This window comes from Amblyomma maculatum, chromosome 11, assembly GCF_055883805.1.
Source record: "Amblyomma maculatum isolate TAMU_Amacu chromosome 11, ASM5588380v1, whole genome shotgun sequence".
Lineage (NCBI taxonomy): Eukaryota > Metazoa > Arthropoda > Arachnida > Ixodida > Ixodidae > Amblyomma > Amblyomma maculatum.
In genome coordinates, this window is record NC_139354.1 from 72,316,402 (window position 1) to 72,343,624 (window position 27,223).

The following is a 27,223-nucleotide window of genomic DNA, read 5'->3' on the forward strand; positions in this document are numbered from 1 at the left end:
CAGGTGTGGTCTATGTCCAAATGCTTAAAAAGCCGCAACACTATTCAAGAAGATTCACTCTTGAGAAAGATCGGTCTCCGATCGAAACGTCGAGTCTAATAAAATGTTTCTTTAAATGAAGCGTACCCTTCGCTCTATATATATATATATATATATATATATATATATATATATATATATATATATATATTGTAATAGGGCGTTTATTGACGCTCAGATGGAGAGCTTTGAGGAGAGGACCGTGCAACGGCGAGCCGAACGTATTTCTTTGTCTTCGTCGCAAAACGCACTGGTGCATGTCGATGGCTGAAGTGCTGACTATCACAGTACATTTTCCCCCCGGGTAAAAAAAAGGAGCCATCCTGGCGACTTATGGCGCGGAAAGCACAGCGGGGTCGTAGAATGGCTTCAATCGGTTCAAGTGAACTGTTTCACGACCACGGCGACGCAAGTCCGCCGAGGGCGTGACGGGCTCAACTACGTAGTTAACTGCAGATGTTTGCTGGAGGACCCTATATGGTCCGTGGTAGCGAGCAAGAAACTTCTTTGAAAGGCCAGGGCTTGTGGATGGCACCCAGAGCCACACCAGAGAGTTCGGGAGATATGACGAAGCTTCGCCGGTATCACGGAGGTATTTTTGTTGCCACTGATTTTCTGTTGTGAGAGAGCGGGCGAGCTGACGGCATTCTTCTACGTACGTGACGGCATCGGATAGCGGGGAAGATTCGGAAACGTCAGGGCGATAGGGAAAAAGTGTGTCCATAGTACAGGGTGGCTCGCGCCCGTAAAGGAGAAAGAATGGACAGACTCCAGGAGTGGTCTGTGTCGCGGTGTTATATGCGCAAGTTACAAACGGTAGAACTTGGTCCCAATTGGAATGGTCGGTCTTCATGTACATAGCCAGCATGTCACTGAGAGTGCGGTTGAAACGTTCTGTCAGTCCATTCGTCTGAGGGTGGTACGAGATAGCGGTTCGGTGTATGATGCGGCATTCTTTCAGGAGAGCCTCAAGAGCGTCTGATAAGAAAACGCGTCCGCGGTCACTGAGCAGTTCGCGAGGGGCAACATGGCGAAGAACCAGGTTTTTCAGAATAAAGGCAGCCATGTCGCGCGCGGAAGCAGAGGGCAATGCTGATGTCTCAGTGTAGCGGGTCAGATGATACACTGCCACGATAATCCAGCGGTTGCCAGCTGAAGTTGTAGGAAGGGGACCGTATAGATCTGTGCCGACACGATCAAATGGACTGGCAGGACAGGGCAACGGCAGCAACGAAGCAGGAGACTTGAGAGGAGTTTTTCGGCGTTGGCAAGAGCGGACAAAATGGCGGACAAAGCGGTACATTCCACGCCAGAAGAAGCGTAGACGCAAGCGCGTGTAGGTTTTCAACACTCCGCCGTGGGCGCAATGGCGATCAGTATGGAAAGCAGCACAAATTTCGGCGCGGAGATGACGGGGGATGACTAAAAGCCACTTCCTTCCGTCGTAAAGATAATTGCGACGATAGAGCAGCCCGTCACGAATTGAAAAATGGTGAGCTTGGCGGGCAAGCGCCCTAGACAAACGACCTGGAGAGTGACTTGAAAGGAAGTCCAGAAGTGTAGATATCCACGGGTCGCGCCGTTGTTCCGTGGCCATGTTGATAGTGGCAAGCGAAGACAAATCGTAGGCGCAGATCTCATCAGACAACGAAGAAGGAGGCAGCGGTGAGCGCGAAAGAGCGTCCGCGTCAGTATGCTTGAGGCCTGAGCGATATATGACACGAATGTCGTACTCTTGGAGGCGAAGAGCCCAGCGAGCAAGGCGGCCGGACGGGTCCTTGAGGGACGCCAGCCAGCACAGAGCGTGATGATGAGTGACCACATAAAATGGTCGGCCATAGAGATGCGGACGGAATTTGCCGATGGCCCAAATAATGGCCAAGCATTCTCTTTCCGTAACAGAATAATTGTACTGTGCCTTGGTCAAGATGCGGCTTGCGTACGCCACCACATAGTTTAGGATACCAGGTTTGCGTTGGGTGAGAATGGCGCCTATCCCAATACCGCTAGCGTCAGTGTGAATCTCAGTTGGCGCATTCGGGTTGAAGTGGCGGAGGATGGGAGGTGAAACCAAAAGACGGCGTAAAGTGTTGAAGGCGTCATCACAAGCAGGTGTCCATGCGGAAAGGTCGGAGCTGCCGGAGAGGAGCTGGATGAGAGGAGCAATAATAGAGGCGAAATTTAAGATGAAGCGGCGAAAGTAGGAGCACAGACCGATGAAACTTCGTAGCTGTTCAGTGATTTTGGGCGTGGGAATTCGGCAACTGCACGAAGTTTGGTGGGATCGGGAAGAATGGCATCCTTAGAAACGACATGGTCTAGAATAGTTAGACGGCGAGCAGCAAAGCGGCACTTCTTCAGATTCAGTTGGAGGCCGGCGGTAGCGAGACAAGTGAGAACGTCCTTCAGTCGGAGCAGGTGGGATTGAAAATCGGTAGAAAAAACTACGATATCATCGAGATAGTAAAGACAGGTTCGCCACTTGAATCCACGAAGCACAGTGTTCATGAGGCGTTCAAATGTGGCCGGGGCGTTGCAAAGCCCAAAGGGCATGACGTTGAATTCATATAATCCATCTGGTGTGATGAAGGCAGTTTTAGAGCGGTCAGCATCATCCATTGGCACCTGCCAGTAGCCAGATCGTAAATCCAACGAGGAGAAAAACTCGGCGCCCTGCAAGCAGTCTAGTGCGTCATCGATGCGTGGCAGAGGATAGACGTCCTTGCGCGTGATCTTGTTGAGCCGGCGGTAGTCGACACAAAACCGGAAGGAGCCATTTTTCTTAGGTACCAACACAACTGGAGACGCCCAGGGACTGTGGGATGGCCGAATGTCGTCCACATGATCAGCAATTACTTGGCGCTCCGAAGCCGACACGCGATAGGGGCGCTGGCGCAAAGGTGCGGTTTTACCGGTGCCGATGGTGTGCTCTACGAGAGACGTGCGGCCCAAGTCAGTTTGAGGAAGGTCGAATGAAGAATCGAAGTTGATCGCAAGTAGAAGATCAACTTGCGCAAGTAGAAGATCAGCATCAATAGCATGTTGGAAAACGTCGGAGGGCGTCGAAGTGGTCGCAACATCGCAAGAGCACAGACTAATGTCGAAGGAGGGGGTTGAGTCAGCAAGAGTGGTGATATGACCGGGATCAAGCTCTTCAAGACATTCAACGCATTCGCCACGGAGGAGGACTGCTGGGCAAGAAAATGGCTTCTAGGAGTAAAGTGCACTCTCGCCGTCTTCAATTTCGAGAACTGCGAACGGAAAAAGAAGGCAGGGATGACGGGAGGCGGCTTCGGAAGGTGTAAAAATCGCAGTCAAAGGAGTTACACACACACAAGACAGTGGTACGAGGGCAGCAGAAAACGGAGGAATGTCGGCGTCATGGGCGACGAGAAGTTTTGCAGTGCGGGGAGGGGTATCACAGAGGGGGCGAAGGCAATAACGGCCTGATGAGTCGATAGAAAATCGTATCCCAGGATGATATCATGCGAGCAGTTGGGCAGAACAATAAACTCGATGGGGTACAAGACGTCTTGAATGAGCACACGGGCTGTGCAAGATGCGGAGGGGTGAATGTGCTGTGATGAGGCGGTACGGAGTGAAAAGTCGGAAATCGGAGGGGTCACTTTGCGAATTCGACGGCAGGGCGCTTCACTGATAACAGAGACGGCTGCACCGGTATCGACGAGAGCGAGAACTGTGGCGCCTTCTACAGAAACTTTGATAACATTAGCGGGACGACACGGAGGACTTGAGGAATTCGAAACAAGCGCAGTTCTTGCCCCCGGAACTGCGACTGTTAGTTTCCCTCAATGGTGCTGGTAGGACGTCGCAGCATTGGAGAAAGCGATCGGCGCCGAGGAGAATGTGATCGACGAGTGGCATAGGTTTGGCGGCCTTGTGAGAAAAATTGAGAACCGGGCGGAATCATTTGCGAGCGTGAGTCTGCATCGTACGGGTAAAGTCGAATGTCAGGCTGTGAAGGTTGGAGGCGCTGGCGACAAAGGCGTGCAACATGGCCCGGCCGACCGCAGGCATAGCAAATCGGAAGGTTGACCGTAGTACGTCAAGGTTTCATAGGATGTGGGCAGAACCTTGAGGATGGGGTTTGGAACGAAGGCTCAGCATGCAGCTCGCAGTTCCAGTTTAGATGGGATCGTTTCCGGCACCTCCACCAATTGTAATAGGGCGTTTATTGACGCTCAGATGGAGGGCTGTGAGGAGAGGACCTTGCAACGGCGAGCCCAACGTACTTCTTTGTCTTCGTCGCTCAACGCACTGGTGCATGTCGTTGGCTGAAGTGCCGACTATCACAGTACAATATACAATATATATATATATATATTTGTATATATATATATATCATCAGCTTGACTATACCCACTGGAGGGCGAAGGCCTCTCCCATATTTCTCCAATTAACCCGGTTCTGTGCTAGCTGCATCAACTTGACCCCTGCGAACTTCTTAACCTCATCCGCCCACCTAACTTTCTGCCACTCCCTGTCACGCTTTCCTTCCCTTGGAATCCAGTTTGTTACCATAAGCGACCACCGATTATCCTCTCTTCGCACTAGATGTCCTGCCCAAGCCCATTTCTTCTTCTTGATTTCCACTAGAACGTTGGCAACTTGAGTTATTTCTCTGACCCACTCTGCACACTTCCTATCTCTTAATGTTACCCCTACAATTTTTAATTTCATAGTCATCTGGGTTATCCTCAACTTAAGTACAACTCTCTTGGTTAGCCTCCACGTTTCAGCCCCGTAGGTGAGTACAGGTAAGATGCAACTGTTGTATACTTTCCTCTTGAGCGATACCGGTAAGCTGCTAGTTATAATCTGCGAGTGTTTGCCAAATGCGCCCCATCGCAATCTTATTCTTCTTGTTATTTCCTTTTCATGGTCCGGATCTGTGGTTACTACCTGTCCTAAGTAGACATATTCGCCTACTACTTCCAGTACTTCGCTACCTAAGGTAAACTGCTGTTCCTTCCCGAGGCTCTTGAACATTACCTTCGTCTTCTGCATATTGATTTTCAAGCCTACCTTTCTACTTTTCTTGTCTAGGTCATCAATCATTATTTGCAATTCATTCCCCGAGTTGCTTAGCAAGGCAATGTCACCAGCAAATCGCAGATTACTGAGGTATTCTCCATCTACCCTTATCCCTAATTGCTCCCGTTCCAAGTCTCTGAATACTTCCTCTAAGCAAGCTGTGAATAGTACTGGTTAGATTGTGTCTCCTTGCCTTGCACCTTTCATTATGGGAATTTTTTTACTTTCTTTATGGAGAACTATTGTTGCTGTGCAGCCACTATATATATCTTCCAACGCTTTCATGTACGGCTCGCCTACCCCCTGATTTCGCAATGCCTGCATCACCGCCGAGGTTTGAACTGAGTGAAATGCTTTTTCGTAATCAATGAATGCTATGTATTCGGGCTGATTATATTCCGAGCATTTTTCTATCACCTGATTGATGGTATCGACATGATCGATAGTAGAGTACCGTTTCCAAAAGCCTGCTTGATCCTTTGCTTGATTGCAGTCTAAGGTTGTCCTGATTCTGTTAGCGATTACCTTAGTAAATACCTTATACGTAACAGGCAGTAAGCTGATTGGTCTGTAATTGTTAAGGTCTTTATCGTCCCCTCCCTACTGAAAATCTCCCATATGAATTTTGAGCATACGGTATTATTGGATATGGGGGATATGTGTCATATGGGACATATGGGGAGTACGGGTGATATGTGCAATATGGGCATATGGGCGATATGTGTGATATGGGTATATGGGCGATATGTGTGATATGGGCATAAGGGAATTATGGGTGATATGGGCATTATGGGCAATATGGGCAATATGGGCATTATGGGCAATACGGGCATTATAGGTGATTTGGGCAGGATGGGTGACGTGAAATCCACGACCATATAATTTCTTTTCAGGTGGTGACATTTGAGCAGGTGTCCTACATTATACAATAAGAGAAGGCTGGTAATGACTGAAATTTTCGGTAGTATTTATTTGGCTTCTAATATACATGACATATGAAGTTTCAAGCTTGCATTTTTCATCTGTTCGTCTTTCAGCATTTCTGTAATATATCTTTAGTTTCTGCATGCACTTGCTTGGAGGCAGCTGATCAATAGCATTCCTGCTAATATATGCGACAAATCCATCTGGAAAGCAACAAATGAGAAAAAAGTCCGAAGAGAAGAAATGGTCAATTTTATATCATTGTAAAAATAAATTATTGAAATCAGTTAGGAAACACCAAAACAATTCACAGCAATATAAAAGAAATGGAATTGAACATATAAATTCTCCACAAATGTGAAGGATGTTGAGCTGTGTTTATGTAAAACAACATGAACTTGACTAAAAAAAAGATAATTAGATCACGATTGAAGGACTCACTTGTTACAGCTGCCAATTTGTGATAGGTCAGGGCTTTTTTGGAGGATGAATGGACTAGAGTTCGGAAAGCGGCGACACGGGGCCCCTATCACACTCCTGTTTCTGAGACACAGGCAGCTTTCACTGGTTCTTTGAAAAACAGAGAATCCTTGGGCAGCGTCAGGAGCCACTGCCATCTCTCTACAGGAATGTACACACAATTGCCAAGGTGAACCTGCATGGAACAGAGAAAAGCATTACCCTCCGCATGCATGCAAAAATAAAATATGGACAATAAAGGATAAAATATGCACTTTAAAGAACCCTTAATCGAAAGGCAACTTCTCTTAATATATCTTGCAAGGATATTTACCAGTCATGAGGCAGTTATAAATATTTTTCTAAGTTATACATGTTATGACAATCTGATTAAGCCTTGTATTGTTCACCAATTTAATGTGTTTTGAAAAAAGATGTAAAACAGATGAATCTTTGGTTAAAAAAATCACTCTACTGGCACTTTTTGGTGCCTGATAAAAACCTTTGTTCACAGATTGTCTGCAAAAAATTTCAGTGTGAAAACATAATTTAACTTTTCATTAGACTAGAAAATTCAGAGGTGTTACATGATAGCACCTTTAAAGAAAATTGGCTTTGAACAGTTCAGTAAAAACCACAAAGATTTTGGAAGAAATCGCAGACCGTAGAAAACACAAACTGGTACATTTGTAGTATCAAATGACTCGTTATTTTCGATATTAATAAACAAAATAAATAATCCTCTATGCTTTCCTTGTTACGAGCGGCAGTAGGCTCACCTTGTATGCGCCATACAATGAGCCGCTTATGTCCCTACAGTTCGATCACTAGCCAAGTAGTGATTTAATATAGGTTATATAGTAAATGTGGTGAAATGAGTAATTATTTCCATGTGTACCCAAGCACATGGTAATAAGCAACAATAAAAACATGAATGAATACGTAGACTTCTTGACCTTTCTTTCCCAGTTTTTAAGTGAGATGGCATAGCAAGAAACACAAAACAAATGTTAAAAGGTGTTTTTCTGGGTCTTATGGTCTCCTCGTTACGTATTTCTGTCTGCACAGTTGGACAAGTATAAGAGTGGTAAACATATGCAATTCCCCTACCTGGTCGTTTACTGTTGCCAGTACAGGTACCTGGTCCCCAGGCACATTTGAAACCTACAAGGAGAGGAAAATCAGTGAAACACGTACCAAACTGAAATCCGAAGTCACACATGTTTATAGATGGGCCACAGTAGAAAGGTAAAATGAACAAAAAAAGATATTGCTCTTGGTTTTGATGTTAGCTATGTGTTGTCTACAGCCACGAAGAAAAACCACCCTTACAACTCTGATGTGCAAGCAATAGTAAACACATGAATGAATGAACACATAGATTTCTTGGCCAATCCTTTCCAGTTTTTAAGTGGGATGGCATAGCAAGAAACATGAAACAAAGTGAAGCAGTGCACATTAAAAAGAGTTATAAGTTAATCTGGGTGTTATGACTTTGTTAGGTAGTTGTGCAAGCATAGGAGTTGAAAGCATATGCGATTCCCCTACCTGGTAGTTTGCTGTTGCCAGTACAGGTACCTTGTCCCCAGGTGCATTCAACACCTACAAGGAAAGGAAAAGCAGTGAAACAACAAACTGAAATCTGAATTCACACGTTTATTTATAGATGGGCCACAGTACACATGAAAGATGAACAAAAAAAGACAATCCTTTTGATATGGATAAGGTTAGCTATTTGATTTCTACAGCCATAAAGAAAAGCCATCCTTACTACTCTTTTGTTTGCATATTTTCAGTGCATTGTTCGCACTGTTTCCTAAAGAGCTGCAGCATGTCAGTATGTATGCTGCTGGAAAAGACTGAACTCCTTCCAACACTGCGCTGCTCACTCTCCCACCCCAAATGCTTTGCCTGCAGCCCATCCAGCAGTGCAGCAAGAGCTCGAGTTTAACCGATGCCTGCATCAACAAAAATCCCTCTCTCGTATGCAGACTCTCAATTTCCATACTCCTCTCCTGTGTCTTTGCCTTTGAGAAACTAGTTGGCTTTGAACCTCCATGCTTTTAACCCTGCAAAGCTGTCTTGCCAGGCCAGAACACAGATCTATTGCATAAACTTTCTTTTTGGGGGGGAGATGTGTGTTTGCAGACCCTCAAAATATTTTTGCAGACCCCCATTTGAGAAACACTGGAATAGGCCATCTGGAATACTTCCACCAGATTCCAACTTATCTTTTTTTTTTCCAACTTACCTCTTATACTGTTTTCAGCCTTAATGCTCACTAATAGTTTTAAAAGCCATGCAGATGCACAGTGGCAATATGGTAAACTATAGTAATCGTTGAGCAGTGGATATGCATAACATGCACAACTACAGCCAAGATTTAAAATCAAAAGGCACTTCAGAGACAACTGTACTGGATGTTTCATGTTGACATAGACTACTGTAACTTAGGGTAATTTTTAATTCCCCATTAACTGACTTATTATGTAAGCTTAATTACTGAAAGTTGTAAATATTTGCTGCAGAGCCAGAGTGGAATATGCAAACTTGTATAGTGCCAGTGAAAACCTATCATTAAATTGTTTCCTATATTATATTTCTCATGCAGTACTTTCTTGCATTCTAAAATTCACAGAATATGAGAAACAAAAGCCATGTGACCAGATGCTTATGCCAAGCTCCTGTGCTGCTCTCAAGCATGCAGTGACTGACTGCGATTCCTGCTTTTTACTGCACAATGGCACAATGAATGTTCCTGACCGAGCATTTCGAAGGAGAATGAAAATGCTCTTTTTTTTTGTAGTCAGCAATGGTCAGTCATTGCGGCATGCATTTGCACCTTCACATGACACAGGCTAGAGATCCAAATATATACAACACTGTTGCGTCACCATGCCTACAGTCGTACTGCTGCTAACCTTGCCCACTCATTACATATTCTCGACAGCTGCATAATAGCAAAGCTCAAGCGCCCAATCAAGTGACCTTTTCTTTCATATTTTATAGGCTTTAAAATGCAAAAAAAAGAAGTTTGTGAGGCATACCGTGCAAGAAACAATTTAATAGGTGTTTTCTGAAGTTCTTATAAAACCTTGCATATCTCACTTGGGGGCTGCAGGGAATAATGTAGGAGTTAAGCAAATATAATCAGGTAAGGGCAAAATAACCTTTTTGAAATCGTAGCTCAAGTTGCTTGGAAAGCTTGTATAGCAGAAGCACTGAAGGAAGTCATACACTGCAAGTCCCACACTGAAGACCTATTAGTGATAGAACGTTCTGCTCAGCAAAACTGTTTTAATGCTTCAAAGTTTGGCACTGTCTACGGAAAGTGATAGCAGATTGACAAAGAATGATGATATGGACTTCTTATCAGCATCAATTTTACAGCAAAGTTGGCACAGCCCAGTGATCTCACAAGCTGTCTTTGTCAGGTTTGCAGCTACTATACAGCAATTATGGCACAAAGCTCATATCTGGATGTCAGAAGCAACACTAAAAGTGTGAAGTGCATGCACGCTGGATGCAACAAAAGGAGCATTCGTCTATTTTCATTGATACTCTGAAGAGGAGTCATTTTGACAGCTGAATAAAAATTGGTTGAAAGCATTGTGTACACATAGTTGAAATCAAAATGGTACATGATGGTTTCACTTGCAACTGCAGTCTGCTTAGTTAGGAAGCCAGACCACAGACCATCTATGCATGGCCATCACTTCAGCTGAGCAGGCAATGTCCTTGAAGTAATTTATGAGCCACATTTACAGCACCACAGCATTATGCTGTGGAACAAATCCTAGCATTCAACTGCATTGTCTAGGGCAATGTGCTTGTTACTTGCTTTTATTCTTATGCAGTATTGCTTCAATGAGAACACAGACTGAAACCTGCTGTAAAATGTCACTTCCTTTGCTTTGTAGACAAGCTCGATCACGTCTATGCCCTACAAAGTTAAGTCAGTGTGTGTGCCAGAAGCTTGAGGTCATGAGTAGTAGACATGGGCATGTTCCTGTTTTCTCTTTGCCAGTGAGCTGCAGTTTACTGATAGCATGAATAAACTTTCTCTTCATCAATGAGTTCATCTGACCTAGCTTGATGCTTTTTTTATTATTAGTGAAGCGCATTCACGACGAGGACGAGAGGAGACACAGACTACTTAGCGTAAATGCACTGCACCGATGTCTAACCAGCATGCCCAAGCATCTACTATGTCTTCATTTTTTTGCTTGCACCCAGGTTCCTACTTTCTCAGATTCACTCAACTATTGCTGCTCTAGCTCTTCATTTCATGTAATATCTTGCAGGAAACACTAAATGTTTAAATATACACTGCACCAGGAACAAAAGTAAAAATATAAAGGAAACGAAAAAAAAAACGATGCTTTAATTGCAGCATTGACTATGACAAGGTGTGATTTGACAAATTTCGCCACAGTCATTGATTTAAAAGGAGGAAACCTATGATGCCATTGGGAATTCTAAACTGGAAAGTGGTCACCTCTCAAAAATGCCACAACCACATGACAACTGGTAATGTGGCTAACTTGCCACTTGCGAGTTTTTGCATCAAAAGCTGCCTTCACTTCGGGCTTCGGCCCCGTTAGCATTTTTTGTGCGATGTTGGTTTTTGTGCCCTGGCCTTTAACTTTTCTTCCAGATTTTTCATGAAAAAAGAAACATGTGGCTACTGAGATTATATCTACTTTGTAGGTGCGTTTGCACGTTGATGCCCTTCTGTCAAATGTAAAGCGCGAATCAAAACATCCAAAATCATGTTGAAAGTTCAGCGCATTTGTGTAAGTGTATCTCGTCCTTTTGTCCTTGTCTGCCAGCACTGCAATACCATAATGCTCGACAACCACTAACTAGCCCAGCAACATATCCTGCATTAGTTTTAATAGTGCTGATTGCACAAATTCAGCGATTTTTGCAATTGTTTCAGTTTCATGTTTTAAAATTGGAAAGTGGATCAGCAGGCCATGCAAATTTCAGCCATCACAGCTTGCAACATTCTCGGAGCTGGATTAACAGAAATAAGGGCCCTAGGCTAGAGTGCATGCCACCTCCCCCCCCCCCCCAATTTGGAAGTCCCTCCTATCACTTCCATATTATACTTCTGTAAATACCCCATTTCATTTTACCCTACACCAAACTAAAAAAAAAACAAGGTGTGATTACTGTGATTGGCACGAGAGTGATGGATTATTTTTAGAAAAAGACCTCTCGAGTGAAGGGGAATTTCTGTTTTTGCAGCTCGACAAGGTCTGACAAAGGCAAAAGCTAAACAAAGTAAGATCAGGTGGGGGCCCCATCTCTTCATTCTGATTTTCTGTCTTCATATCTGTCGCTCAACATTCAATACTTTGTGGTTCGGGCTCCCTTCTTACATCCTCGGAGATAAGGTTCTGTGCTTCAGCATCCTTAGCAGTGCTACATTCTATCCTATTCCGTACACACAACTGTCACAAATTTCTGTACAAAAAGATATGAAATACAACTAAAGAGTGCATTTTTAGTACACAATGACAGTTGTAGTTTCGAAGCGTGCCGTAAGAGTACGTAATTTTCAATGCAGCACACATTCTTCAACAGTACCTAGTACTATTTAGATATTCATACTCTCTCTTGCAACACGGCCCCCTCTAGTGACATCAACATCTACATTTACGCCATAAGACAACAGAGACAGCGCCACTGCTTGGCATCATCTGTGTTCGCTCCAAATGTGCAAAGTGACCTTGGGTGCCGCCGGCACCTCTTGTGCTGGATGGACAAACCAGAGGCTTAGGCTTGAGGCTGTGTGAATCAGTATCATAGAAAGCAGTTACTGCCCTTATTCATCTCACAATTTCTGCATGTATTATACTTTCAAAATGTAGACACAACAGTTTATATGCTGCAGGAACACAAGTAAATCGATGCCTACAATAAGAAATCATATTGCCTAGAACAGCTGCAAGGTGAATACAAGTACAGTAATAAGGTAGAAAGTTGGGCGAGTTGGTATATAGACATGGTTGAAAAAATCCATTGCACCAAAAATGATGACGTCTAAACGCTTAAAAAACAGGACAAGCGCAGACTCACAACTATGGTTATTTGACTAAACAGATGAGATATATATGCAGAGAAACAAACAGATGCACCTGCGCAGAACCACCAGACAGTAAAAAAAAAAGATTATGTTTCAAATTTTATCTAGGTATAAAAATGCACACTCTGCTAGGGAGACAAAGGCTGGGTGATGCATCTAGCACCTTTTTTCCTGATACAGTAGGCCTTCTTAAGTTCTCATATTAGCCTATCTCGATGATGGAAAAGAATGCTAGTTTATGAGAACTGCGGATAGCAGCCTTGTCTATCTTTATCACCATTCTTATTTTTTCCTTCGTTGAATTTCCTGCAATGCACAGCCACGTGCAAGTAAGTGTCGGACAATATGGCCTCCAAATGCTCCTTCAGACATACATTTATACATCGGCCCATCTGGCCAACGTACACCTTACTGCAAGATAAATGGAACTCATACACAACCGCACATGCAGGGGACGTGCCATGATCTGTGCCTAATAGTAAACTGAAATGGGCCAATACTCTGGGACAAATCAATTTTTTTCTGTACACAGGCAAATCTGGACAATTTGAAGGGTGCAGAACAAACAACTGTAATCTCATAACAACGGGCGACATTCTTTATGTTATGAGAGTGTTGTGCTTATAAGGTATGATCTATGTTTAGAGTGTATAGTCGTGGTGTTTTTTAGCACAGTGGATTTTTTCAACCAAGTACAGTAATAACTGACTGCGATGATGCCAATAGAGACCTTATTCCCACAGCTAATATCACTGATTCACCAAAGTTGCTGGCTACACTCAAGGTCGGTGAACACAGATGGTGCCCAGCGGCGACTATGTCTCTGGTGTCTTCCGGTGTAACTATACATTTTTGTCGATTTCTGACATTTTTGTTAGAAAACATTGCTTGCTACAGGCAAAATGACAACAAAGTTTGAAACAAGACTCCAAGCACAAATAGTATTTTGGCCTGTCCAAAATTGAACACATTAAAATTAATGGTTAGGAAATGACAGGCTATTACAGCATGTTACAGAGACGTACACCCAGCTATATATAATGCAGATTACTGTCAGCACATATCAAACAAATGCTTATAATTCTGCGCTTACATCACTGCATTTAAAACTTAAAAACAAATCATTTCGCTTAAATTTCAAAAGAAAAGTGTTTATAACTTGCCAAATTTCTTGTGCAGCAAATCCTGGAGGCGGCTATCTTGATCTTCAACCATTTCAGCTTCTCCTCCAGCTTTCTGACCTTTCTTCGCAGGGTCTTGCTATTTTCTTGCTGTTTCCTTAGCAACCATCTCTCAATAAGCTCATCACCCGAGCTTTCAGGCCATGGGAGTCTTGTCCGAGAAGGAGCAGATTTTTTTTTTTTTACTGCGTTTCACCTTCAGAATACAGAAAGTATAGATTAGCAAGTACCATCTTCAAGCATCCATGCAGCGTCTGAGCAAATAAAAGCATTAAGGCAAAATTCACCAACTTACTTTATCAAATAATCACCACAAACATTTTTGCCCCCAACACAAATACCTACATGTGCTATCTATAGTAATCCAAGATCTTGATCTGGCTGGCAGAAGTGCTGGCTCATGGCATCAGTGCCTCTGCCAGCATAGCGTCTGGACAAATGCACCCCCCCCCCCCCTACTGGGATGAGCAAGTTTGGCTCCATAAGAAAAAAAAAAAAAACATCCTGCCATCGCCCATGCACTGATGTGACATTCCAATAGGATCTGTTTTTCTATAGGAGAATTGCGCTGCGTTTGCAAACTACTTGCAAAAAAGGCCCTGAGAGACACTGCTCAAGGGGACCTTTTTTCTCATTCCTGCAGTAGCTAACAAAAATGCAACAAGACTGCAAAGAGATGAAGCAACGCATGAAACAATGCCGAAGTATCAAGATCACCTAACAGCAGCAATACATTTCTAGTAGGTGCACTGGGTGCATGCTGATCTGTGCCTTTACAATAATGGGCCACCACTGTAATGAAGAACTCAAGTTGCTTTATTTCAGATATGAAACTGGAGAAAGCAAAAACATGCATCCACAGTACAAGTGGCATGGTGATCAGAGACATTTTGTTATTGCAATCATTGCTGCAAATGTGCATGACCGAAAATCTAGCTTCACTGAAAAAGTCATAGGTGTAGTGATTCCGTTAGTTCAAATTATATAGCCCATCACGTACAAGCAGAATAAGATTGAAATTTCAAGCTAACTGCTTGAAGAGCCTCGATATATGTTACCTTTTGAGAATGGTGCATTGACTGTCAGCAAGCGTGCTCACGCAATGGATCTATAGGCTTTGAATTTTTCTCAAGTAAAAAAAAAACTGCACCACGTCAGAGTCTATGCAGTGATACGTAAGTGTCAATATAGTAATAGTCCAACTTTTTAGAAACATGTGCTCTTTTCTGGTGCACACAGATTACACACATACCCACTGAATCACACTGTTGTAAGCCAGAAGCATTGAAGTACTACAGCAGCTTCGATTGTGCAGGATGAAGCAGCTAGGGACCAATAAGTTGATTATACGTGTGCGCCATGCCTCCTGACGTGTTACACTCTGCCTGCATACTAGAATGGCAGCCACTGTGGCCCAAGTGCAAGCTCTCTACATATCCCAACAATTGCCTTTTTTCCCCATTAAGTTTACATTACTCTCCCCCTACATTTCTGACCATTGATTCAATATGCTCAATATATGCTTTTCTGGAATCCTGTACACTTACTGGTCAGTTTTCTAGCTCTCTTCCTCCACTGCAAGTCTGCACTCTTCCTATACAAATATTTAGTTAATACCTTCGTTGCCCGTCGGTTTTGCCCATTCTCCATACCCATCCTTCTTATCAGCATTTATTCTGTGCTTCTCAAGCTTTCAGTGATCTCCGCTTTATGTCACCCTGTACTGCCGCATCAGTGGTTTATTTCTAGCAGCGCTGGTCCGACTTCAGGAACAACTCTCCCCTTCTGAAAGTGACCCCTGGTGCCAATACTCCTTTTCTGATACCTCTCAGCACCTCTTACCCATTGTATTTTCATGTTGCTCTGTGCTTCATTACTCTGACATGTCTGTTCCCTTTCAGTTAAATACTGTTCCTGCTTTCCCACATACATATTGTCCTCGTTTGTCCATCCTGCAAGATATCTATTTTTCTAAAAGCCTGTCCTTCCTTAAATATTGATGACATGCTGTAGCAGACGACCACACTGAATGTGACCGCGGTTGGATAAATTTTAATGGCAACAAATAAATGCGCAACAGATGCAGGTCCCTTTTTGTCATTTGTCTGCTAATTGTGCTAGCCTATGTGGCATGCAGAGAGAGAAATTTATGGGAGCTAAACTTATTGCTAACTAAAGGGCACGTTACACAGCACTGCAATGGAATATGGAATGTATGTACACATTCTATTACGTTTTCAGTGGTCAGCGTCAGATAATATGAGTATAAACAATGAGCAGATAAACTAGCTGGCCGCACTTCTATTCGGCAAGCTCCGCCGCCCGTGCAACGTAAACGTTTGCTTGCGAGAAGACGCACGCGGCTCGTGTCACCGTCCGGGACAGCAAAAATGTCTAAATATGTTTCCACGGCCATCAGCACGTCGAACTGTATGCGACTTCTACATTGCAAAATATGCGCCGATTATAATATGCCGCGCACGCACAGTGCAGCGGAGTGCTGCAAGTTAAATAATTACATGCAAGCAGTTGCATAGTACACTGAGCACGTTCTTTTATCAGACACTATTCAAGCCCTGCGCACACGCAGGAATGCTCCAATAAAAGGGCAGGAAATGCGGCAATTACTGTGATTATGCGTACTCGCTGTCCGTTATTCCCTTATTCAAGAAGGATTAGGGGGGATGAGGCAATTACTCTGAGCATGCTTACTAGGTTTCCGTTATTGGTAAGTACTTTGGTGCGTATGCGTGGTTGTGTTTGACCGTACACACAGCGTTGACGGCGGGCCGACACCGATCAAAATCTATTCAACGCCTCCATCACCTTTTGCCGAACAATAATATAAGAGCCGCAAACTTACACAGAAGCTACATCAGCAGGCAGTAATAGTACGATCGAGACAAAAAGTATTGCAATATGCTTGTAACACATGCAGACTTACATCCAAGAAGCAGAACGTCGCCGGGGGGGTAGGATTCTTGTACCTCACCGTTGAACGTCTCCTTCCAGTAGATTCTCTTGCATTTAGCACAGTCAGCGCATGTGACCGGGTTAAAATCTTTGATTAAGGAGGAGGAGCTTTATACCCATCTTGTATGCTGTCCTCCCTTCTCTCACAACACAAGCAGCAGAGGCACCGGCGAAGCACCTTGCGTGGGTATAAATGGACGCGCGCCAGCAGCAGTAACACTACACCAACAAAAGTCGTTTCGGCGGGAGCAAACCGCGGAGGAGGAGAAAAGAGGAAGCAGACGGGAGAGAGAATTTAAGAATGCGGCGGAAAGGCGAGAGTGAAGAAAAAAAAGCGGAGAGCGAAGTTTTTTTCCGGAGAGCGATAACTCGTTTCGGCGTGAGCTATGTGGAGAGAGCACGGGGGACTGCGGAGCAGCGTAGGAGGAGGAAAAAAAGGAAAGCGCAGCAAGTTACTAGATGTGGAGAGAATGACAGAACGCGGCGAAAAGTGAGGGAGGAAAAGAAAAAGCGGAGAGCTTGGACAAGTTTTTCCTAACCCGGGAGACGCGAGGAAAGAAACATGGTGACGGCAGAAACTTTAATTGCCATATATACAAACGGGGAGGGAGAAGCCCACTGCGTGCTCTGGAGGAGACATTCCTTGCAATGCAAAATAAATCCCTTGGATCGCAAATTCGCAATCCCTTTCATGGCACTGGAAATGACGCGGCGCTGGCCTACTTCCAAGCTCAAATAAAATAAATCCAGTTATTTCATTCACGAATTATTAAGAGTATCCATGCTGCAGTGGAGGTTGGTACAACAATACGACAAAAAGAATGCATCATATCATAGCATAGGTTTGCAAACCAAAAAACAAAAATGTACAGTTGAACAAGTACAAGACGTAGAGTCTGTCAATAGGACATTCCGCTATGTTTTGTGCACATGTATCTGCAAATACCGATGATACGAGTTTTCCCAAATAATTGCATTGCCGTCAAGTTGGAAAAAAAAAAAAAACTGAAGAAAGGCTATGTCTGATCAGCTTCCTCCTTTCGTCAAGCCTAGGAGGTGACGTGTTGAGATAAACCGAATGTGAGGCAAGGACTTTCGATGTTCTGTTCACTTAGTGTTGCGACAAGATATTATTCCATGATATCGAAGGAAAGTTAAAGTCATCGAATAAAATGAAGGTGTACAGATATGATGTAGTTTATAGGATGAAGCATATTGTGGAATTCCGGTGCAAATGAAGCTGCCGCGTGTGGGAGCCGGTAAAAGCAGCCGAAAATAGCGGTTAGGCTAAAAGCTTTAGAGTGAACGTGATTCAGTTCAAAAGTTTGGGACCTTATTTATGGGGCGGCAGAGCAAACTTTCATGAGTAACGATAATGATGGTGCCGCCGCCCCGTATGCTAAAAGAAAGAAAGGAGTAACAAAAACATTGCGTAGCCGGTTATGTGTTCCCAAAGACCATCTAGAGAAAGACCTCAAGCCATTGTTTACAAAATACAGTGGATACCACTTATAACGTAACCGCTTATTGTGAAGGAGGTACCATGTCGTGGGGGGCCACAACAGTGCACTAAACACTAAATGAGGATTCCTCTATCCCCCTCACCGCACAGCTTGTGTTCCAACTAAAAGGCCTTGCTCCGAGACTCCTCATATCATTTGTTTGAATTCAAAGAGACAAGGATGCTTTAGCCCACTGCTTTTGTGGCTGCTAAGGTTAGCACCAACGCCTTTGCGAAACTGAGCTTGCGTTCGCGCATACACAGTTCCGCTCGCGGCGGTCGCGGTATTTTACGCGGTCGCGCGCTGCGTGCGGTATGCTGAAACTAATCTGTGTTCAGAGGACTTAGTGCGTTGCGTTTTGTTCATTTATTAATGAGATGCGTGTGTAGCTTCAGGTAAAAAGTGCGGTACCGCTTTCAGTGCAGCGTTCGAGGTCCCGCGACCTACGTTATAAGCGGTCTACACTGCATGTATACTAGTCCTCAACTGCAAACTGGCAAATAAGTGCCTAAAAAATATGCGGCAACGTAAAAATGGTATACAAGGAATTTCTTAACAAGTAGCAACACCATAACTGAACATTCCGAAGACTCCGACAAAAAAAAAAAAGAAAAAAAAAAGCTCCCAAGAACCATCCGTCCTGGAGACCGAGACCAAGTATCGGAAAAAAGCGACTTCTTCAGTTAGATGACCCCGAACCACGTGAACCGTACGAGCTAGCCACAACGCAGAAAAAAAAAAAAAAAAAAAAAGATGACCCCAGCGAGCACCGCTGCTACCCCACACCTGAACCTGCCGGCACCTTGACTCAATATAGGCTTTTTAAATCTCCCCCCCTCCCCTTCCTACCCCTTTAAACCCCACTCGCTCTCTTTTTCTTTATTCGTCCCTCTTTGCCTCTTCTCAACAAGCCCTTCGTCACCCGCGCCGGAGTCGAGCAGTAGGAATTTAAGAAGTGATGGTTGGAGAAGTCTCAAGTTTAGAGAGCAGATGCGAGCGAGGGGGGAGTGGTGGGGAGGGCTTTAACAATTAAGCAGCTGCAGCAAAAGAACTGACCTCGAACAAGCAAAAAAAAAAGCAGACAAAACGAAGGAAGCAGCATCGTATGCAGGGGTTGAAGGCGATGGGAGAGGGACAAGATGGCGGTACCTGCACAACACGAAAAATGGGGGGGGTGGGGGGGGGGTGATTTCAATGGCCCCAGCAAGCACCGTTGCTACCGGACACCTGTACCTGCGGGCACCTTGACTCATGACTCAAATAGGCTTTTAAGCCTCTCTCTCTCTCCCCCCCCCCTCACTTCCTACCCCATTAACCCACTTCCCCTTTCCTGTATTCTTCCCTCCTTGCCTCTTCTCAACAAGCCGTTCGTCACCGGTACAGAAGTCGAGCCGTCTCCCAATCATCGCGTTTCTGGGAATTAAAAAAAAATAAAAATAAATAAACCACCGGAAGTTTCAAGTTTAGAGAGCATCGGATGCGAGCTAGGGGAGAGCGGTGGGGAGGGCTTTAACAATTAAGCAGCTGCAGCATGGGTACTGACCTCTAACGAAAAAAATAAATAGGCAAAACGAAGGAAGCAGCGTGGTATGCAGGGGATGAAGGCGATGGGAGAGGGACAAGCTGGCGGTGCATGACAACACGAAAACATTTGGGAGGGGGGAGGGGGGAGGCTGATCTTTCTTTTTTCTGTTTTTAATGATTACGTGTCGTTGTGGAAACCGAATATTTCTCTTGATCTAAGAAAGGAATTGGATTATTGAAATTTTGTTATGTATATTTTTGTGATGATGGCACATAAAGTGCAATGACCTACTTTATTACATCAAATGAACAGCTTCCTTCAAGCCATTTAATTGTTGCATGCAGATAAGCAGAATGTAACTACTTTTGGCCATTGTCAAGCATCCAAAAGCACTCTCTATTCAAGAATGCATTTTAGTATTGTACGATTAAATAATCACGCCTGTAACTATATACTTTATTATTAATTGCTTCACACTTTCTTTATGTAACAGCGCCCTGTTGGGGAGTGATAAATTGTACCATCACTGTAGTATATATGTTTTGATAAGAGTTGAGTGATTTCGACATCTTGGCATAGTTAAAGGTACTGTGTTGTTTACATATGGATGCCCAGGTGATGTACATTTTCAAAATAATACGACAAATGAACCATTGACAATCAAAGTTTGGTTGATATATGGGCGTCCATATGAACTCTGCACCCATATGCCTAGTGCCCATATGATCCATATGTCCTGCAATGCATATGGATATGGGCACAATATGGGCACAATATGGGGCACATATGGCCCCATACCACTTGCCCATATAAACTGCGCCTAGTCCTATATGCCCCATATGGTGTGAATTTGACCCCATATGAATCAATATGTGGCCTATATGAATTCATATGTGGCCTATAAGAATTCATATGTGGCCTATATGAAAATCATATGGGTCTTTTTCAGTAGGGCTTTCTTATGAATAAGCATAATGTTTGCATTCTTCCATGGTTCCGGTACCGTCGATGAGACGAGGCACTGCGCATACAGGGTGGCCAGTTTTTCTAGCACGATATCCCCCTCCGTCCTTCAGCAAATATGTAGTTATCTGATCCTCTCCAGCTGATTTCCCCCTTTTCAGTTTCTAATGCTTTCTTGATCTCGTCGTTTGTCACTGGTGGAATGTCTGACTGTTTTTCTTTACCGCCGATCTCATTACGGTCCTGGCTACCTTGGCTACTGTAGAGATCTGTATAGAACTCTTCAGCTACTTTGACTATTTTGTCCATATTCGTGATGACGTGGCCCCCCTTGTCCCTTATCGCATACATCTGGTTTTCGCCTATGTTCAATTTCTTATTTACGGCTTTAAGGATTCCCGCGAGCGACGTAGCTGTATCTGTTTCTGCCTAGACCGGCTCCGCCACACGTTGAGTGTTGCAACAAACAGCTGCAGGGCTCTTGCCATCGGGACAAAAGTGTAATTAGGTCAAGCCTCCACGATGTCTGCTGCCAATCTGGAAGGTGAGGGCTCTCTGAAACTGGCATCGTTTCTCCTCGACCTGGAGCGACGAGATTTCTTGTGTTTCGACTTCCGGTTGTGGGACATTTGTTTTGCAGAAACAGCATCTCCTTTAGAGGAGGCACAACTCAGTTACACGCCATGCGTCGTGGCCACATTCATACACGACACATCCAAGCCGCACTTGCCGTCACTACCAGGCTGGCAGCTAGGTTGCTCGAGGGTGGAACCGAAAGTTTCATTAAGAATGCGAGCAGAGCAGCACCCGGCACCGCCGCTGCCACAGCACATTTGTCTTCTTTCTCGCGCACAGCACATGCAGGCGCACCAAGATTGCCACCAGATGCGCATAGAATTACCACCGTCTTCTCCTGCAGACTCTGGCACACACCTGCTGACCGTTGAATCAAATTTGAAGGCTGGGTAGGCTCGCGCTGCACAGCAGTAACGTCCTCAAGGGGCATTGAGCCTCTGGCCGAAGATTCAGTAGACATTACTGCCATGGCACTAGCCGCCTTCAAAAACCTTTATTCCATTCAATAAATGATCTTGAAGAGTGTCACCTACAACATTGCTACTACTGCGGAAATTATCCGCGTACGACACTACGCACTCCCGTGTAGCGTGGCCGAATCGCTGACATTCATCACAACGAGGGGTACGGCAGTGTCGTTGTATATGACCAACCGTGTGGCAGCGAAGACACAAGGGAGGCCTATCTGACACTAAAACCAGATACTGTATACTGCAAATTGTCAAAAGATGGGACACGTCGTTCACAGTGACCCCTAAGACAGAGTCAGGGCAATATCACGAATCAAAGTCCGTATCCGCTTTATCTCCTATACACGATCTCCAGTGCTCCAATTTGATGGAGCTAACTTTAGCACAAGCACAGAAAATGTCACGGATGTAAATGTCTTCCATAAGTTCGAGGAGCCAAAGAAACTTGAGTTTTACTATCTTTGGTCCAGGTTCAACAACAAGACATCGACGGCCGTTGGCCCGCAACTCTTTGGAGTTAAGGAGCTTAGCTTTGGCCAATGCTGTCTTTCATGTCATCATCCACCCATGGGACATCTGGAACTGTCCGATTAAACTAACATCACTGATGCGTATGACACTTCGTAAGGCATCTCGCAAATCTTGGGCACGGTAGGGAAGGCCAGCGAAGCCGACATGCAGCACAACGGAGTTGAAAACCAGCTTACCGCATGCAGACGGTCAAGAACGGTACGGTAAGTATTACTGGCAGCAGAGGCTGCAGTATTACCTCGGCCTAATGCCGATTTATCCTTTTCGAAGGAGAACGTCAAAAATTCGAACGTTCCGATACAGTTTTCTGCCTGCTTTCTCGGCCCCATGCCCAGGATCGTGAAACGCTCACTATAATTCCTCTGTCTACCGTGAGGATAGCGGAATTCCGGAGTGAGAGATACTGTGTGTTTTCTCTCCTGAAAACAAAATATACAACGCTGGATAACTTTGATGCATTCAATGGAATTCTGGCTGTGTTCGACAAGGGGCGCGTGATTGGCTGTCACGGCTCCTCACGACGTCACCAGGCGATTCATACCCGCCGGGGTGGCGCAGTGGTTACGGCGCTCGACTACTGTTCCCAAGGACGCGGGATCGAATCCCGGCCTCGGCGGCCGCTTTTCGTTGGAGGCGAAAAGCAAGGCGTCCGTGTACTGTGCGATGTCAGTGCACGTTAAAGATCCCCAGGTGGTCGAAATTTCCGGAGTCCTCCACTACGGCGTCTCTCATAGCCTGAGTTGCTTTGGGACGTTAAACCCCACGAACCAACCAACCGATTCATGCATATACGAAGCTGGCCCAACCGGGTGTCCATTTCGCGCCTTTCACTTGGCGCTTCCTCGAATGCCGCACCACACAGCAAACAGAAGCAGACCCAGATGTCTAGGGGACGATAGTACAGCAGGCATCACCGACGTTTCAATTTGATTTACAGGAACGAAAAAGCGCTGTATCTGTCACAACTATCCGCAAACGCAAGTACTGCGCCGTGAGCGAAGGGAGGTAGATGGGAGGGAAAGAAGAGAGGGAGATTGATGGGTCGTAGTGGAGGGCTACGATCCAGTGCGCTATAGTGGCTATTGCCTTATTGCATCTTAATGGCCCAAAGTAGTATATAGAAATTTTTCATCACTCCTTTCACAAAAATGAATGGGCGGCATAAAATCTTTAAGCCAAAATAATATGAAAGATATCCTACACACATCATTGACGCGCTGATGTTCAGCATAGAGGAGACTATCCTCGTAGTTAATAACCGCCGCCACACTTGCGGCAGATAATGTATATAATGTAAAAAAAGTTTTCATATTGTTATTTATATTTTTAAACGTTAACTAGGAAAACCTGTACACCTCAGTGCAGTTACTGTTAGTTGTTGAGGAGATGGTGATTTTATATTTCTCCTGCAGTAGAGGTGGCTACCACATGAATTCCGCCATCAAAAGGGCATTTTAGCAAAATATAAAATGTGTAAAGCTTGATTTTATATGCCGTCAGCATTTATTTTGTATATCTTTTTAAATCCTGAATAAATCTGGAAGGCGGAGGTTAGTTAAAAAATCTAGATACAACTGCAATTTTTATCAATGACAAATTCAATATATTAATCTTACATGCAAGTGTTTTCCCTGAGAAACATTTTGCATGACCCGCAAAACGTTTGACAATTGGTTTACGTTTAAAAAATGAAAAATGTTGCCCCAATCTTTCATAAATCTCGCACTAAATTTCTAGTATAGATGACGAAAATTAAATTGCCCGATATTTTGGTTGAACACTTCGAGATGCTGGATTCTTAAGCAATATTTAAAATATCGCCGCCATTGGCAATTTTCACTTTTGGTCGTTTAAATATTTAAATGTCAATGTGCATTTGCTGAGGTAAATTAGAATTTTCAAAGTGAAAATTGTTCAACTGCTACTAAAGTGTCGCTGTATACTGATGTCATCTTTCGTCACCCAAGTAGATAAATTTTCTTTAGAATATTACTGAGCCTTTTGCGATTATTTCTTCTTAAAGTTTTGGCTAGGCGAATGCTTGTAGCTTTTCTTCATCCAAAAAGCACCGGCCGGCCAGGTTGTTTTGACCTTTCTCAGTTAAGTCAATGATACAACTGATGAATCTTAATTTATACATCAGATTAACGCAGGTATTAAGTAAATTTCTCATTTTGCTGTTATAATTGTTTAAACTGGTGTAGGTGCTTTGAACAAGTGCATTAACTTAAGCCGAACAAGTGCGTAAATGTGCTGAAATGTAAATTACTTGAAGATAATACTCCCCGTCTGATCAACAACGCATAAGCAAAGAGGTTATGATGAAGGGGGCGACAAAAGGTTAACTGCTAAGGAATTAAAACGCATTTGCAGATGAGTACCAGTGTTAAGTGTATGCGTCAGGAAAAACACAAAAGAAAGTAACAGTTCTTTAGAATTATTTGACCGTAATAAGCAGCTGTGGATAATATGCCTCTGATTAATAATAATTAATAAAATATTAACAATATTTTACTCCTCATCACAATATTAAATATACATTTATGGTATGTTAAAATAATATGTTCATAATAAGGTATCTGAATGCTGAAAAGTTGTAATGCATCGTGTCGAGCGCACATTCATGTAAACGAAAAAAATATATTTTATTTTATCTGCTACAAAATGCTTTGTATATCGGAGCTGCACTCATCACAAATTCCTTGACATTATGGCAGCTAAAGAGGTTTGCTTAAGCCTGCCTATACTCCGTTTCATAGATCAAGTGCAACACTACCAAAGCTACAGCTCTTGTTTGCGCTCTCCGCATCCGCGATAAAAAATAGTGCCTGCTCTTGACGAGAAAAAAATAATAGTTGCTTTGTCTGCAAGCTTAATACATTTTGCATTTGCCATCAACTTAATAAAAAGTACCTTTTTTATGGAGAAAAGGTCAGATTCGGCTAATTTGTATGTTTTTTTATGTCGTTTTTGTTCGTGCCGCGTCTTGCTGCCCCGCAACCTTGCCAGCTGTGCCACCAGATGGCGCTGGCTGTGCCCTCCGCGCTGCGCATCTCTTTTTGAGAAAATGGTTCTTTGGTGCGCATTTTTTCTATAAGATCCGCGCTGTGAAGATGTCTAATCATGCGAAGCATGTTATTGCAAACGTGCATGCTCGGAATAGAGCCCGTTTCGGCAGGAACCACTCGCCTACAGAACGAGCGCGTAGTGATACGCCTCCTGTTTTTTTTCTTGCGGACTACTTGCGTAGCTTTCGCTGCGTTGCACCTGATGTATGAAACGGAGTATAGAGCAATTTTTTGAAACAGTGGTTTAGGTTCAATTTTTCGTGTTTTGTTTCCTGTAATATAAATTGACTGTAGTATGACAGCTGAATGGAACCCTTCGAAAGAAATGTGACCGACAATAATTATACTGGGCAATGGAAAACTTTAGCGCGGTGGTTCTGTTGCCTTTTTTGCAATGTTCTTAGACAAACATTTTCAGATATGTTTCTATCAGTATGCAGTTCTACATTCTTTACATTTGTTTTAGATAAAGAATCTTCAACCATGAGCCAATTCTGATTGAATGTTTTATTAAAAAGGTCGCGCTCTCAAGACATATTTTGCTGCGCCACCGTGATTGCATGGCGTCCACTGCCATCGCCATCATCCTACCTCGTTGTCGACCTTCAAACCTTTAACTACGGCTCACTTGACCTTCCATGTAATTCCGCGCTGCAAATTACAATGCTTACAAAGCTTGCAATCCGAGCTATCCTACTATAGTACACTTCGCTTCGCCTTTAGGTGTAGGATGCCATTGCGTTCAAGGTCTTAGGGATTTAGGCTCCCCCCATTGGCAGCCAACTGACAGTCGGGGAAACTGTTACACATGATGATGCCTTCTTGTGGGAGGCAGAGGATAATCGTACTCCCTACGTTGTTCTGTTCAAACACTCATAGGCAGGCCGGTGTCTGACGACCATCAGTTACACCTACTGCGGCTCCAATCAACTAAAGAACGGCCACCGAGAAATGGCACAAAAAATCTGTACCCCTAAACTTGCTTGTTAATAAAGATATGTTTTCATGTCACCTTCAGACGTCGCCACTGAGTTTCGATGGATTCAAAAAACTTTTTCCTCAAATTATACCTTGCAATTACATCCGATACTATGCAACACCGCCCACCTCATTATTGTGCACCATACTTTTCAATGATTTTCCGGGCAAGCTACAATGTTAAGAGCGCAATCTGTTTTGTTGCTCTTTAGCCTTTAAACTATTCTCTCTAACATAGACAGGACGTGGTTTGTTTTTCTTGTCTGATAGTTCTGAAAGATTTCAAAACGGTTCACACAACTGGCCACTTATATTTAAAGGTCTACGGCTTGTACGGCTTGTGTATACCTTTCTAGAGGTAATTACTTAACAAAAAGAGGGTAGCGGTTCGACATTCGGAGAGTGCGGTGAGAAACAATGAGGACACCAGAGGACAATGAGGATACGCGCGAAGTAATACTAAAAAAAAATTGCTTGCTGCGGTATAAGTGGTTCGGGTTCCTTTGGGGCCTGGTCGTTTTCTAACTACACGCTACTAAATAGGTTCTGTTTTGTAAGCAACGAAATATAGTATTTTATACTTACAACTCTACCCGTGAGCTTATGATGGAGGACGAAAAGCTAGGCACCCGCGTGCTGTGCGATGTCAGTGCTCGTTAAAGAACCCCAGGTGGTCGAAATTTCCGGAGTCCTCCACTACGGCGTCTCTCATAGCCAGAGTTGATTTGGGACGGTAAACCCCTGCCCAAACCAAGCCATACCTGTGAGCAAGCAAGGTCAGCATCATAGATACTTGAGTGTTTTGCACAATATTGCTACGGGCCAGCAAGGAGGAAGAAGCGGGCAGTGGCGAAGGCAGGAGCGGTCACGCTAGGCCCACTAGCA

The 27,223-nt window shown here is 44.0% G+C and overlaps 1 protein-coding gene and 1 long non-coding RNA gene across 3 annotated transcripts; one reads left to right on the forward strand and one right to left on the reverse strand.

Annotated features, from left to right (window-relative positions):
- Positions 1-5,986: 5,986 nt before the first annotated feature.
- Positions 5,987-11,514, forward strand: LOC146174147 (uncharacterized). Its single transcript, XR_014702002.1, has 3 exons — positions 5,987-6,055; positions 10,871-11,007; positions 11,135-11,514. It is a non-coding gene; the product is annotated as an uncharacterized LOC146174147 (long non-coding RNA).
- Positions 6,001-16,897, reverse strand: LOC146174148 (uncharacterized). 2 transcript variants are annotated; one of them, XM_084584042.1, is made up of 6 exons: positions 16,697-16,897; positions 13,735-13,948; positions 8,026-8,079; positions 7,588-7,641; positions 6,460-6,673; positions 6,001-6,221 (listed from the first exon to the last, which is right to left on the reverse strand). In XM_084584042.1, exons 2-6 carry the CDS (start codon positions 13,784-13,786, stop codon positions 6,200-6,202), a joined length of 396 nt encoding a protein of 131 aa, XP_084440168.1. In that variant the 5' UTR covers positions 13,787-13,948; positions 16,697-16,897; the 3' UTR covers positions 6,001-6,199. The 2 variants fall into 2 exon arrangements, with proteins under 2 accessions (XP_084440168.1, XP_084440169.1); XM_084584043.1 differs by lacking the exon at positions 16,697-16,897 and having other exon boundaries at positions 13,735-14,096.
- Between the last annotated feature and the right edge of the window lie 10,326 nt (positions 16,898-27,223).

Bases quoted from the DNA above. Each gene is read 5' to 3' on its own strand.
- LOC146174148 (XM_084584042.1), bottom strand. From the start codon at position 13,786: ATGGTTGAAGATCAAGATAGCCGCCTCCAGGATTTGCTGCACAAGAAA. The intron at 7,642-8,025 runs GTAGGGGAATCG...CTCTCCTTGTAG, and splicing joins TGGCAACAGCAAACTACCAG to GTTTCAAATGTGCCTGGGGA. The intron at 6,674-7,587 runs GTAGGGGAATTG...TGTTCCATGCAG, and splicing joins TGGCAACAGTAAACGACCAG to GTTCACCTTGGCAATTGTGT.